Raw genomic sequence first — 13566 nt, forward strand, 5'->3', positions numbered from 1 at the left:
TCCGTTTTTTGCAATCCGTTTTTCATGCGTTTTTTCAAAAAAACGGATGCGTTAAACGGATGCTGAAAACGCCTTAGGGGGTTAAAGATGGAGGCTGACAGGATTACTGAGGTAACGTAGGGAGGTTAGATGTGACTTTGGCAATGCCAGACTGCCAACTGTCACTGACAAGACCGCACAGCCCTACTGGGTAGAAGGTGGGCGGAGCTAGCTTCCCCTGGCCAATCACTAGAGTGTGATAGGTTGCAGGGGAGGAGCACTGATCAAGCTCAACACTTGTATCATTAGCGATTAATACATCACAACACATTGAATAAATATATGACAGAAAACACTATCTCCATAAGAGAGTTAGGAAAAAGCAGCAAATACATAGGTCCCTATACAGACTGTCTAAGGTGGCCAATAGCAACAATACATCTCCAGATGCCTGCCAATAAATACCTTTTCTGGGCCATTACAAAGGTATGTCTCTTACATTAATAACTACACAGGAACAGTGCCAAGGATGAAGGTAATTGTGTCTATGGGAGCACTGGGGGTGTGGCTATCGCCCGCAGAGCACTGATCCAGTTGGCAAGCTCCATTGATAATCATTAAAGGTGACGGTGCGGAGGATGAAGGTAAGAGACATACCTTCCTCTTCAGCGCCTCGTGCACAATAGAGACATAGCAGCAGGTTAGATTTGTCTAACCTGCTTATAGTACCCCTTTAAACCTGTGTGTATATTATGTATTCCTTCCAATTGCATGTTACAGTCCTAAAAACATGGTGATAATACATAAAAAATAGTTCGATTTAAAGACCAGTGCCGCAGTGTTAATATTTATGCCTCATATAATTGTACATATGCAGTCCAACTCCATGCTCCTAGGAATGGCACAATACCTTTTCATGCCAGGGGTATGGACGGATATTTGTGAAGTTGCAAGTGAAATAAATATTATTCTTGTTTTTGCAGGAAATTATGGATGAACAAGGACACAGCAGGGTCTTATCTTTCACAATCCCATCCGTTTCGAAGCCCTCAGTATTCCATGAGGTAGGAAGTGAATGTTTCATCTGTGATTTCCACAGAGGCTGCAGCTTTGTGTTTTTTGTTACGCTCAATCTCCTTTAAAGTCGGAAGAGGACGGCCCAGAGGAAGAGATCAGCTTCCTAATGTATTGTTGATGTCTACTTAAAGTGTTATAAGCATCCCATAATACTGTACATAGTACAGTTACGTGGTTGGTTAATCTATATTTTTGCTGAATTATCAGAGCACTTTGAGTAGCGAACATAGAGAATTTGTCTTTGGAAAGTGTCCTACTATTTAAATTACACTTTTTATGTTAAACATATTTTTAAGATTTTTTTTATTTAGCAACTTTCCTTCTGGCTACTTGGCTTAAAGAGTACCTGTCATAAAAAAAATTCCCTTGACATATTACAGGGCATAATAATGATAATAATAATAATAATAATTACAAGAACAGCCACAAAATTCCAATTAAAATTGCTGTAGTTAGAATGTAGATGCATGCCAGTCAACCCCCAGTCCCTAATAGGGGCCTAGTAACATAAAGAAGTAACACAAAGAAGTATTCCAGCATCTAGTAGTGAAAATATTTAATGACGTTTATTCATAAAGCCAAATCCTTAAACGCAACATTTTGATCAAGGGTGCAGCATGTTCGAAAAAGATCCTGCCTGAGTTGAAATGTTGCGCTTGTTTATTTGGCTTCATGAATAACTTTACCTGAAGATTTTCACTACTTAATGCTGTCAGAATTCCTTTTTTGTTATGTTGACCAAACAAAACTTGTGTTTTTTTAAAACTAAGTTGAGGCTTCCTTTTCTGTATAGGTAATTTCCCAGCAGTGCCCTCCTCAATTATTATTATTATTATTATTATTATTATTATTATTATTATTATTTATAAAGCCCCCTTTATTCCAGAGCGCTATATAGGCGATAGGGGGTGGCAAACAGGAACATCATAAGATAAAAAAAACACATTACATAAAGGTAAATGGCCGACTGGTACATAGGGAAAGAGGAACCTGCCCGCGACAGCTTACAATCTACAAGGTAAGGGTAGAGAGACAGAAGGTAAAGTGCAGCCAGTCAAAGTGTGATGCAGAATGTTTTGTAGGTTGCAGCCTAGTTTGAAGAGATGGGTTTTCAGCTTACTTTTTAAGGTCTTGATGATGGATGAGAGCCGAATGTGTCGGGGTAGTGAGTTCTAGAGTATGGGGGAGGCTCGGGCAAAGTCTTGGAGGTGATTGTGTGAGGTAAAAACAAGGGGAGAAGCACAAAAGGAGGTCATTGAAGGATCGTAGATTGCGTGAGGGACGGTAGCGGGATATCAGGTCAGAGATGTACTAAGGGGACGGGTTGTGGATGGCCTTGTACGTCATGGTCAACAATTTAAAATGAATCCGTCGGACAATCGGCAGAGGCAAAGCGAGGGGAAAGGTGGATTATTCAGGCAGCAGAGTTAAGGATAGACTGAAGGGGAGCAAGGGAGTTAGATGGAAGGCCAGAAGGAGGATGTTACAGTAGTCCAAGCGGGAGATAATGAGAGTATGTACCAGAAGTTTTGTGGAGTCAGGGGTGAGAAAAGAGCAGATTCGGGAAATGTTTTTGAGGTAAAGGGGGCAGGTAGTGGTCAGGGTCTGATTGTGTGGTTTAAAAGGCAGGGCAGAGTCAAAGGTGACCCCAAGGCAGCAGACTTGGGGGACAGGGGACAGAGTGCAGCCATCGAAAGTGATTGACAGATTAGATGGCATGGTGGAGCGAGATGGGGGAAAGTTGATTAGTTCTGTTTTGTCCATGTTAAGCTTTAGAAAGCTGAAGGAGAAGAAGCAAGATATGGCCGATAGACACTCTGTAATCCTGGATAGAAAGGAGGATACATCAAGACCGGAGAAAGAGATCTGAGTGTCGTCTGCATAGAAGTGATACCTGAAACTGTGGGATTCTATGATGGGTCCCAAGCCAAAGGTATAGATAGAGAAGGGGCCTGAGTACCGAGCCTTGGGGGGCACTAACAGTGGGTGTACGAGGAGAGGAGGTGGTGTGGGAGTGGGAGACACTAAAAGTGCAGTTGGAGAGGTAAGAGGAGATCCAGGAGAGGGCTGAGCTAGTGACGCCAATACAGACTGGTGATGCCAATATATAGATAAGAGGTACACACAATAGCTTAAACTCTTTCCTGTAGAATAAACTCTATAACGGTCACTGAGCATGCTCAATAGTCTTTCTCATTTATCTGAATGGGACAGGTTCTGCCTATCGTGTCCATTGGGCCATGGAGCTTGCTGTAAAGCATATAGTTAAATGCTATTAGAATAGCTCAGGCACAATGCCACCCACATTTTCAAAACTTTTAAAAAGTTTTATAGTGTTATAGATGAGGAGCTGCATTCTAAGGCTACCTTCAGGCATCTGTAGGGCTGTCTGCCCTACTAATGTGCATCCTTAGCTGTCCACGATGCATAGACCCATTTATTAGAAATCATGGCCCTGCAACACACAAACGGATGTGTCAGCAGGCCCATTCAAATTAATGGGTCTGTAGTCCGTCCGCAATTGCATACAGATTCTTTGGACACGTAAATGCAGCCTAACCTTGAATAGGACAAAATATATTCATGAGTACATGTAACACACCGTAAGTTTCCCATCAAGAGTGTCGATCTATGTGTCCGGTTGTCCTTGGGATACTTTTTTCTCCCCCTCTATAGAATAAGACTGTTTTAGGTCATATCTGTCCATTCTTGGTTTTTGTTTTTCTTCATTGAAGAAAGTAAAATATACAAATCTACATATATGAATGGAGTTATTCACTAATAAAATGTGTATACATTATGATAAAATATTACTGTCTAGGAGCAATGGGACAGTTTAATGGAAATATGAGCTGATCCTTATATTCTTGTCCTTTATTTTTAATCTATTACAAATGGACACAGTATGAATATTCACATTTCTACGTTTGCTTCTTTGCACCAGTCGGTACGGTGCCAATACAAGCTACAATGTAGACAAACAGGTGTTGTATCTGAAATGTCAGGGGGAAATGGGTCCTGCTGTTTATATTTGCACTCATGTATGTGATAGTTTAGGACAATGATCTGTAATATTCCTTAGCTAATTCTGTTCTGTGTTCGCTCAGGATTCATCATAGTTTAAATGAAATCGGTCATTACTTTCATGCTGCTTGAACAATAAGTCATCAGGGCGGTCCCCAGGGGCTTGTCCCTGCCCCGTCAGCCTTGATTGGTCGATTGATGGATCTCTTCCTGTTTGGTTATAAGGACAGATCTATCAATTAAGGCTAGTGAGGAGGGGAGATATGATGACACTTGGTTAAGGCAGCATGAAAATGATAAGATGACAAGTTACCTTTAAAGTATTTTTTCTATTCAAAATGTACTAGTTAAAATTTTTTAAGGGAACTAATCACGTTTAAAATGCCTTTTAAGCTAGGGAAATGTGCTGATAAATCACATACATGTCCCTATATCCTCTGTCCTTGCAAAGTAATACTTTTAAACTTACGGCGCGTCAATTTGTAAAAGTATGTTAATGACCCCCAAGTAGTCAGCTGGGCAGTGGGCTGTTTGAAGGTAGTCACAGTCCCCTGGGCGGTTCTGGCGATTTAATCACACCTCTTTTGGCGTGAGGGGGTTATTCCATCTCCAGTGAAGCCGCAATGTCATCCAGAGGCGCACGGTGGTGCGCCAACATTCCCATCATGCTGCCTACAGCACAGAACGTGACTTGCTGTACTGCGCATGTACAACGTGATGAGAACATTGACGTGCCGCTGTGCACTATGGCATGCCTCTGGATGACTTCACAGCTTTGCTGGAGATTGAATAATGCCCCTCACGCCCACAGGGGCATGCCAATTTGTAACGTACGGTGCGCCAATTTGTATAAATTTTACTTTGCAGGGATGAAGGATATAGGGACATGTATGGGAAGTTTGCTGAGTGATTTATCAGCACATTTTCCCTAGCTTAATAGGTATTTTTAATGTGGTTGGTTCCCTTTAAGCAGCTTATCTGGTCATATCAGGCAAACAGCATAACACATAGACCAGATTGCTGGGGATATCAGAGTTGGGATTGCAGTCACTAGACTGTAAATTATTACCTTATTATACTTATGCTGAATGTAGTGGCAGCAATAACATACTAACGATGTGAGATATACTGTATGAATTCACCTGGTAATAACACCTTTAAACTATGTTTTGTCTTTAGCCCTCCAGTATAGGCTCCATGGCTCTGACTGAAGGAGCGTTATCCCAGCACGGTCTAACCAGAGTGGTGTACAGTGGGCCTCATCCACAAAGGGAAATGTTAACTGCTCAGAACAGGTAAAGTTCTCACTTAGATGTATATGAAATTTTGTGGAATCATGCAACAGGTTGCCATATAATATGCTTGGGGCTCTGTTCAGACCTAGTAATGTAGATGACACAAAGTTGCTCTAAGAAGGAATACTCAGTTATCCTGCATAATACTTGTTCCACATTGCACCTACTGCCCATAGCTTGTAAATAAGGTGAGGTGTATATAGAAAAATTCTTATAACAGAGCAATACTGAGCATTTGAAATACATTACAAAAAATATATATATGGGTACTAACTGTACTCAAGTCGCTATTTAGCAGTCACTTAAAGTGGACCTGTCACCATTTCTGTCCTGTCTTGTTTTAGCAAATGCATATACTGCCCATGAAATAACAATTCAGTATACTTACGAGTTTAAAGTGATACTGTCACCCCGCTTACTCTTGTTTAATTTTCGCGGTGGACAGTGTCGCCTAGACTGTGTAGCCCAGCCTAGGGGACACTGTGTTACACGAGGCAGCCTTTGCTTGTGTGCACTGGTCAATGCTGACGCTTCTAGTCTGGTCTCTTCAGTGACAGGCTGCTCGGCCAGTCACTGGCCGAGACTGGACAGCACCACAGCCAGTGATTGGCTGAGCACCCTATTTTGACATGTAGTGATGCATAGCCAGTGGCCAATTATTTTTGAACATATTTGAAAGACAGCGATCAGCCAATGATCAGCTCTTTGGCTTATCATTGTTTTTATTACATAGAGCGATAATCTGCCATAAAGGGGGGGAAGGGTGACAGTATTACTTTAAACTCCTAAGTATAAAAGTGTTTAAGTTGTATTGATATACATGTACTGTATGAATGAATACATTAGTAGATCTTATAAATCTTTTTTCCCCATCTAAACCTTTGCTCATTCTGGGCTTAGAACCCCAGTGGGCGGTCCTACCCTGTGGTTTCTCGGTTATTTTACACATATTAACCCAGTCACTGATTAGTACCATCCACTAAACTAAGTTGCCATCTTGTGGCCTTGTAGTGGCAACTTTGGTGTATACTGTTTTGTCCATAGTTTATCTAGTTACTGTTCACAGAACATTGATGTGGAGAAGTGTCCTGTGATTGCCATGGCAAATACATCTTTTTCCGCTTGCAGACCATTAATAGACTTGCTAAAGTGGTATATATTTAGCAAAAAAAAAAAATCTCCCCCCTAGTTCGTTGCTAAATACCATTACGCAAATAGAAATACAAAGCTTTTGTTTACCATGCCTATATTGCAGAGTTATCTGCTCTGCTCCAGTCTCTGGCCATACCACGTGATCGCCAAAGAAGCTTACTGACTCAGTGCCTTGTCTGTGCACAGGAAGTCAGTTTCTCTATTCATTCTTCTGGGAGGATCATAGATCCTTGTTTACTGAAATGGGCAGAAGTGCTCGGCTCCTAGCTTTTTTTTTTTATAAATCTGTATACAGCTTGCCCTGCTCCTTGTGGGGGGCCAAATAGAAATAGGCAGGCACAATGTTTAGCTGACGCTTCTACCAGTTCTTTTTAGTGATCGATAGCACCCAGGCCACCAACCATTAAAATTTGTGATATCACTATGATGTCAAACGTTTGTTGAAAGTCATAGTTACCAAGAAACGGCCCAGTATGTTTTTAGTAACTGGCTATAGATTTCAATTGAACTTTTGGCACTGCTCAGATATTGGGTGCTAAACAAATCTTTTTATTTGACTTTATCACAATAGGAGACGTTACAACACTTGGAATAAAGTAGGCGCTACAACACAGAGGCCCCCACATGTAAATGACAATTTTCTGCCCAAGGCGGGGGTCACGGCTCACAGGCCTAAGCAAGGATGTAGATCAGTAACATTTTTAAAAATCAGCTCACCCTTCTGCAATTAGTAGACACAATGGTGTGCAGTTCTCTGGAGTAGGAACACCAGTTTCACAGGTTCTGTGCCTGCACAGGAGAATAACGTCAGAACTGTATATAGATTCCTGTATATAGGGTGTTGGTGAGGTTTTTTTACCTGTTTTTAAAACACGTGTTTGTCACTTTATTTTTTTCCCTGCATCTAGTGGCTAGGGAGGGACCGGCAGCGTGGTTGGGGCCACCCTATGAGCAGGTGGGCACCCCAAGAGGCAGGGTGAGTGTTTACATCTGGTTTAGCTGTGAGAGAGCACATCCCTCCCCCTGGCCCTATATCCTGAGTTCCTCCATATCTGTACGTTGCACGTTGTTCACAAAGATTTTGTTGTTAATGGTTAATTTTTTAGCAATAACTTTATTAAAATATGCTTTATCGCCTTAGGGTGTGAATCTCTGTCCGTCAGTGGTAGTGCCTTTACATAAAACATAATAAACATCCTATTCTTACCTCACCATGCTCTTGCGGTGTCTCTAGGCCCCCTGCTGACCACAGCCACCATCATTTGTGAGACTAAAGGCCGTATTACACGGAACGATTATCGGCCGTATTCGGCCGTTACGGCCGATAATCGTCCCATGAAATAAAAGACAAAGATCAGCCGACATCGTTCATGTCGGCTGATCGTTGCGTCATTTGTCTTTCAAACATGTTGAAAGACAAACAACCAGGATAGCAGTGATCTGCTGCCGTCTTCCCGTGGAGCAGGCCGCCACTATCCCCTGTGGGTTGCCCGGACGATCTAGTGATCACCCAGGCAGCCCCCCGCAGCTCCCCACGGCGCCCCGGACTCACCCGCTCGCTGCAGCCGCGTGGAATAGTGGCGGCAGCGAGCGGGGAACGAGGGCCCGTGGAATAGGGCCTTAACCTGTCTTGGCAGTGACAGCCCACTCAGCCAATCACTCTGCACAGAGCTGTCCCATCTGTCAGTGATTGTCACAGCCGACACGTCTTGGAAGTTGCTGAGTCAGCAGGGGAATCTCTGAGGACACCGGGGGCATGTTGAAAGATAAGAATTAGATGTTTGTTGTGTTTTATATAAGGGCAGCCCTATATAAAAAGTTTTAGTTGCCAGAGTATCCTTTTAAGCAAATGGGTAAAAGTGATATATAGGACTCCCTTTATTCTTTAAGTCAGTGATGACCCAAAGCAGTGATGAGATTTTTCCAGTGTAATTTTCTATGTATCTAGGACAAATCATAAGATCATTCTAACTGGATTCCACTTTTTTTTTTAAACTATTCTATAAAAAATATTTTTACTGTCATTTTAAGGGTATCTGTCACTATGCTCTGCCAACTCTCGCCACAGTTTGGTGTGCAGCAACACAGCTCATGCAAAGAGATCAGGTTGCAGAGGAAATTCAGCGAGTTCCATATAGAAGCCCTATTCAAATAATAAGGATTTGGCACAGAACTCGCCGGGAGTGGGACATTTCCTCAGCAACCCAAATGACCTGAGTGGTCCATGTCAAACAATGGAGAACACATAGTGACAGGCACCCTTTAAATCCCACCAATCTGACATTTATGATGTGTGTAAGTTAAACTGAATTCTGGAAACTTTTTTTTTTTTTTCCGTTCCTTCTGGGAGCTAGCTGATTATACAATTATACATCTGATATAATGTGAACTCTGATGTATGAGCTGAAGGCTAAAAAGGCCTCTCAGAGCCGTTCTTGTTGAATCTAATATTGTTTTTATAATTACATTCTGCAATGAATGATTATGAGCAGTAAGAACTTTTGGTTTATATTGGTATGGAAAGGGAAACCTTACACTTCCATGGGTCTAAGGGCCGCCTTGTCATCTCAGCGGAGCACCACTTTACATCTGTGCCGACACACCACAGCATAGCAGTTTAGCAAAGGCAATTTTTTTCCCCTGCATTTATATGCGTTCATTATGGAAACTGAACACTTCAGACAACAAAAGCAATTCATCCCCTGTCTAGCACTGCTTGCTGAAACCCCATTATTTGTGCACCGTCTGTAGGAATAAGGAAGGATTGCCTTACAACTCTTTTATCGTAAGCTATAATCACAGCCACATTGTCGTTATGGTTTTATTCTACACCGTTAAAGCTGCAACGGGAAATGAGAGTTTTTCTAGGTGGATGGATTTTCAACTGACCTTTTTTTTTTTAAATTTTTTTTTTCAGAAAAATAGTACAGTATATACAATCTGTGGACTACTTCTGTAGCGTAAAACAAACATATATACACACATATATATATCTCAAATCTGAAAATATTTTTCTTTTAAATCACCTGGTTTTTTTAATAAAAGTTATATAGATTTGTCATTTACTTTTATTTAAAAATCTCAAGTCTTCCCGTTTGTATCAGCTGCCTACAGATGTCAGATGTCCTACAGGAAGTGGTGTTTTTCTTTTCAGTCTAATATAGTGCTCTCTGCTGACTCCACTGTCCAGAGCAGAAGAGGTTTTCTATGGGGATTTGCTGCTGCTCTGGACAGTTCCTGTCTCGACCAGAGTTGGCAGCAGAGAGCACTGTCAGATTGAAAAGGAAACACCACTTCCTGCAGGACATATAGCAGCTGATAAGTATGGGAAGACTTAAGACTTTTGTATAGAAATAAATTACAAATCTATATAACTTTCTGAAACCAGTTGATTTGGACTAGGACTTATTCAGTTATATCAAAATATTTCTGGCTATTATGTTATCGTTCCATGTGTTCAATGACGTGCCTTATTTAAAGCAGTTATAATCCTGGATAACCCCTTTAAGCTTATATTCTGACAGCGTTATATCTGCTTTCCTCTAGATTCGAAGTGCTGTCATTCCTGCTCTTATGTTATAATTCTGCCTTAAACTTCATGCCAGCACCTTCCCTCCGATCCCTGTGTCATATGTCGTCCAGGTAAGTCTATAATACTTAGTGTCACTGTTGTTTAATTTTTTTTTTTTTTTTTTTCAGAAATCAATATTGCAGGCGATTTTAAGAAACTTTGTAATTGGGTATATTCATGGCTTGCTTATGGAGAGGGGAGGGGTGGAGAGAGATGAGGCACCAAAACGGGACAACAAAGAGTTAATCTACAGTTAATCACCCGGCTATCTCCTCTGACAGTCAGCACTGACCTCTGAATACGCTGTCACCCACCTCCTGTTGTGTTATCCTTTGCTGCCTGCTCTCTGCTGCTGACTAACTCTCTCCTCCCCCTTCCATTCTGTATAGAACAGACAGGGTTGTGTCTGATGCAACAACTCACAATTTCCTGATATTTTGCAGTGAATGGAAAGAGGAGGGAGGGGGGGGCTGGGAAAAGTGTTTTTAAATGCAGATAACGGCATATTTGCCTAATGAACCCAATTACCAAATCGCCTGTACTATTGATTTCTGCAAAAAAAATACTACAGTGACTCTTTAATATAACAAATGCATTTCTTTTGCTATTATATTAAAAATTTTATGTTTCATGATGTATACAGTATTTAAATGGGTGTTCCAGCCCCAATTTATCACCTATACATAGATCAGGGATCTGATTGTTAGGACTCTCATCGATCACCCAAATGTTGGAACCCTGTTTTTCTCCAACTACAAGAACACAAATAAGATACATACACATGGGTAAAAAGTAGTGTTGTTTTTCATGCAGAATACACATAGAGGGAGATTTATCATGTTGTAAAGTGAAACCGGCTCACAGTTGCCCCTAGCAACCAATCAGATTCCACTTTTCATTTTTCAAAGAATCTGTGAGGAATGAAAGGTGGAATCTGGTTGCTAGGGGCAACTGAGCCAGTTCTAATTTACACCAGTTTGTTTTTGATGAGAAAAACTACTAGTTTTCCGCATCAAAAACAGTGTGTGGTCTCACTGCTTAAAACTCCATTCCCGTTCACTTCAGTGGTAGAAAGGGAAATGGGCTGAAAATAGGGACTTTAGGGCTGGTTCTCCTATACTGCTTTATGGCTTGATAGCCACATCGGCTCACATGGGCTCGTGTGAACTTTCCCTTAGAGAACAGTGGAAAAAAGCAGTAGTTGAGCTTGCCCCATGCCTCAAAGTCTATACGGCTGGAACATTTTATTTTATTTTTTGTTCCACCCCCTGTGCCATCCACAAACTATACATTTATTGGACCATGCAATAAGACTGTCTGTCTCCAGTGCCATAAATATATATTGGGTTATGTGGTATGGGGTCAAAGCGAAAACTCAAAACAAAAGGAATAAGGAAATGAAATAGTTTCCAGTTATAAATAAACTTGTTCTTGCCCGGAGTTCACGTGTTTCCTAATAACCTCCAAGCTACGTCTGTAAAGCACTTCGGGTGCCAACTGTGCAGGCAATGAGCCTTGACTCGTTTTTTTGCAAACCATATGCAAAACGGTGAATTGTGCAGTAGGCCCCTGTTGATAGCAATGCATTTTATTTGGTCTCTTGGTCAAGTAAAAGCAATTTCTTTTAAGTCCTTTTTGCGCTCTCATGCTGCTTTTGTTAAAGTGCCTGGTCAGTAACCGCTTTATGTATACACTTTGATTCAGCGGAAAATACAGTAATTGTTTTTATTCAGGGATTCAACAGCAATTTATTTAATCAATATATGTTATATCTGCTTTTATTCTAAGCTCTTATTGCTCCATAGAAAATAAAGGGTGCAAATTAGTTCTCCTCCAGAAGGAAGAAAACATTGATCTGCCTCTATCATGCTCTGCATCTATGGCTGTAGCGGTGAAGAATTCAGTCATTCTTGAGCTTTAGATGTTCCTTATGGGCTAAGCCCTAATTGTGAAATTATACAACTCATCCATGAACGTCAGAAAAGCTCAGCCTGTAGTAGATGTAGATTTTCTGACAGATGGAGCAAGGTCGGTATTCCCCAGCCTTTGGTGTTTTTTCTCAGCTTGGATGATTACAGATTCCTTGAAGACATTTTCCTGGCATTCAGCTAAAATAGGAAATGTTTTGCCAGAAATTCTAAGACTCTTAAGAATCCGTTTTTTTTTTTTTTTTTTTTTTTTTTTTTTTTTTTTAATATAATATTTTAATTGGAGTGTCAGCATCATGTTGTGAAGTGGGAAGACAACCGAAAAATCACTAAATCTTTTAATACGTTACATATTTATGTGGGTTTAGGTTCAGAAATATTTAAAGGGAATGTCACTTAAATTTTTCTTTTACTGGTTAGATACTAAAACATGTTCTTTTATTCTAATCTGTTTGTTTCTATTTTCTGACGTTAAACTTTTTAACTTCACTTTTTGTTCATTGCGGCCTGGGCTGCTGTTAACAGCATTTAGTGGCATGCTTTACAGCAAGCCTAATGGACATAGATGTTAATAGACAAAGCCTGTCCCCTTGAGATGAATTTGGTACATTACTGAGCGTGCTTTGTGACCTTTTGTGTCTTTTAAACTGGACATCTCTTTAAAGGGGTACTCCGATAAGAATTTTTTTTTTTCAAATCAACTGGTATAAGAAAGCTATGCAAATTTATAAATTACTTCTATTTTAAAATATTAAGTCTTCCATTACTTATCAGCTGCTGTATGCTCTGCAGGAAGTGGTGTATTCTTTCCTGTCTGACAGTGTTCTCTGCTGTGACCTCTTAAGAACTGTAGCAAGTCGCCATAGAAAACCTCTACTGCTCTGGACAGTTCCTAACACGGACTAAGGTGGCAGCAGAGAGCACTGTGTCAGACTGGAGAGAATACACTACTTCCTGCAGGACATACATTAGCTGATAAGTACTCCAACACTTAAGGGTTTTAAATAGACAAATCTGTATAACTTTCTGACACCAGTTGATTTAAAACCATTTTTTTCCCCACCGGATTACCCCTTTAACTACCAAATGTACAGCAGTATATATATATTTTTTTTTAGTTCCCGTATGACGTTTTTTCCCTTGTAAGAATAATTAAATATCAAAGCACTTTACAAAGTATTTTTTAGTACTTTTAAAATAAGCAAAATGCATTTGATTTCTCTTTCCAGCTTTCTGCCCTTAAGCGCTGGTATACATTATAAATGCCGTACAAGTGGAACTCAACGCTGCGGTTGAATGATTGCTGACTGCAGAGTATTGATCAGCCAACTAATTAAGTGCGGAGTCAGTCAATAGTCCTGGCGGTACTAAACTCCTCATCCCAATACATTTCAATCATCTCTGCACGCCATGTATTAATATAGTAGCTAATGGACAGAACGGTGCTTGAAACAGAAAAATACCCAGCACAGTTTAATTTTCTGTATGACTGAGCAAAGTAAATCCTTATTCAGTAAATGGAGCTACGTGAATGCAGATA

At 40.6% G+C, this 13566-nt stretch overlaps 1 protein-coding gene across 4 annotated transcripts in view; it reads left to right on the forward strand.

Moving 5' to 3' along the window:
• The window catches only part of HYCC1 (hyccin PI4KA lipid kinase complex subunit 1), a 100188-nt gene that overhangs the window by 62731 nt on the left and 23891 nt on the right, over window positions 1-13566 (forward strand). For all 4 annotated transcript variants that reach the window (XM_069958793.1, XM_069958794.1, XM_069958796.1 and 1 more), the window contains exons 5-7: window positions 963-1043; window positions 5260-5375; window positions 10074-10169. In XM_069958793.1, coding sequence (XP_069814894.1) covers window positions 963-1043; window positions 5260-5375; window positions 10074-10169 — 293 coding nt within the window. The remainder of the gene's footprint in view (window positions 1-962; window positions 1044-5259; window positions 5376-10073; window positions 10170-13566) is intronic.

Source organism: Dendropsophus ebraccatus, chromosome 2, assembly GCF_027789765.1.
Source record: "Dendropsophus ebraccatus isolate aDenEbr1 chromosome 2, aDenEbr1.pat, whole genome shotgun sequence".
NCBI classification, from domain to species: Eukaryota; Metazoa; Chordata; class Amphibia; order Anura; family Hylidae; genus Dendropsophus; species Dendropsophus ebraccatus.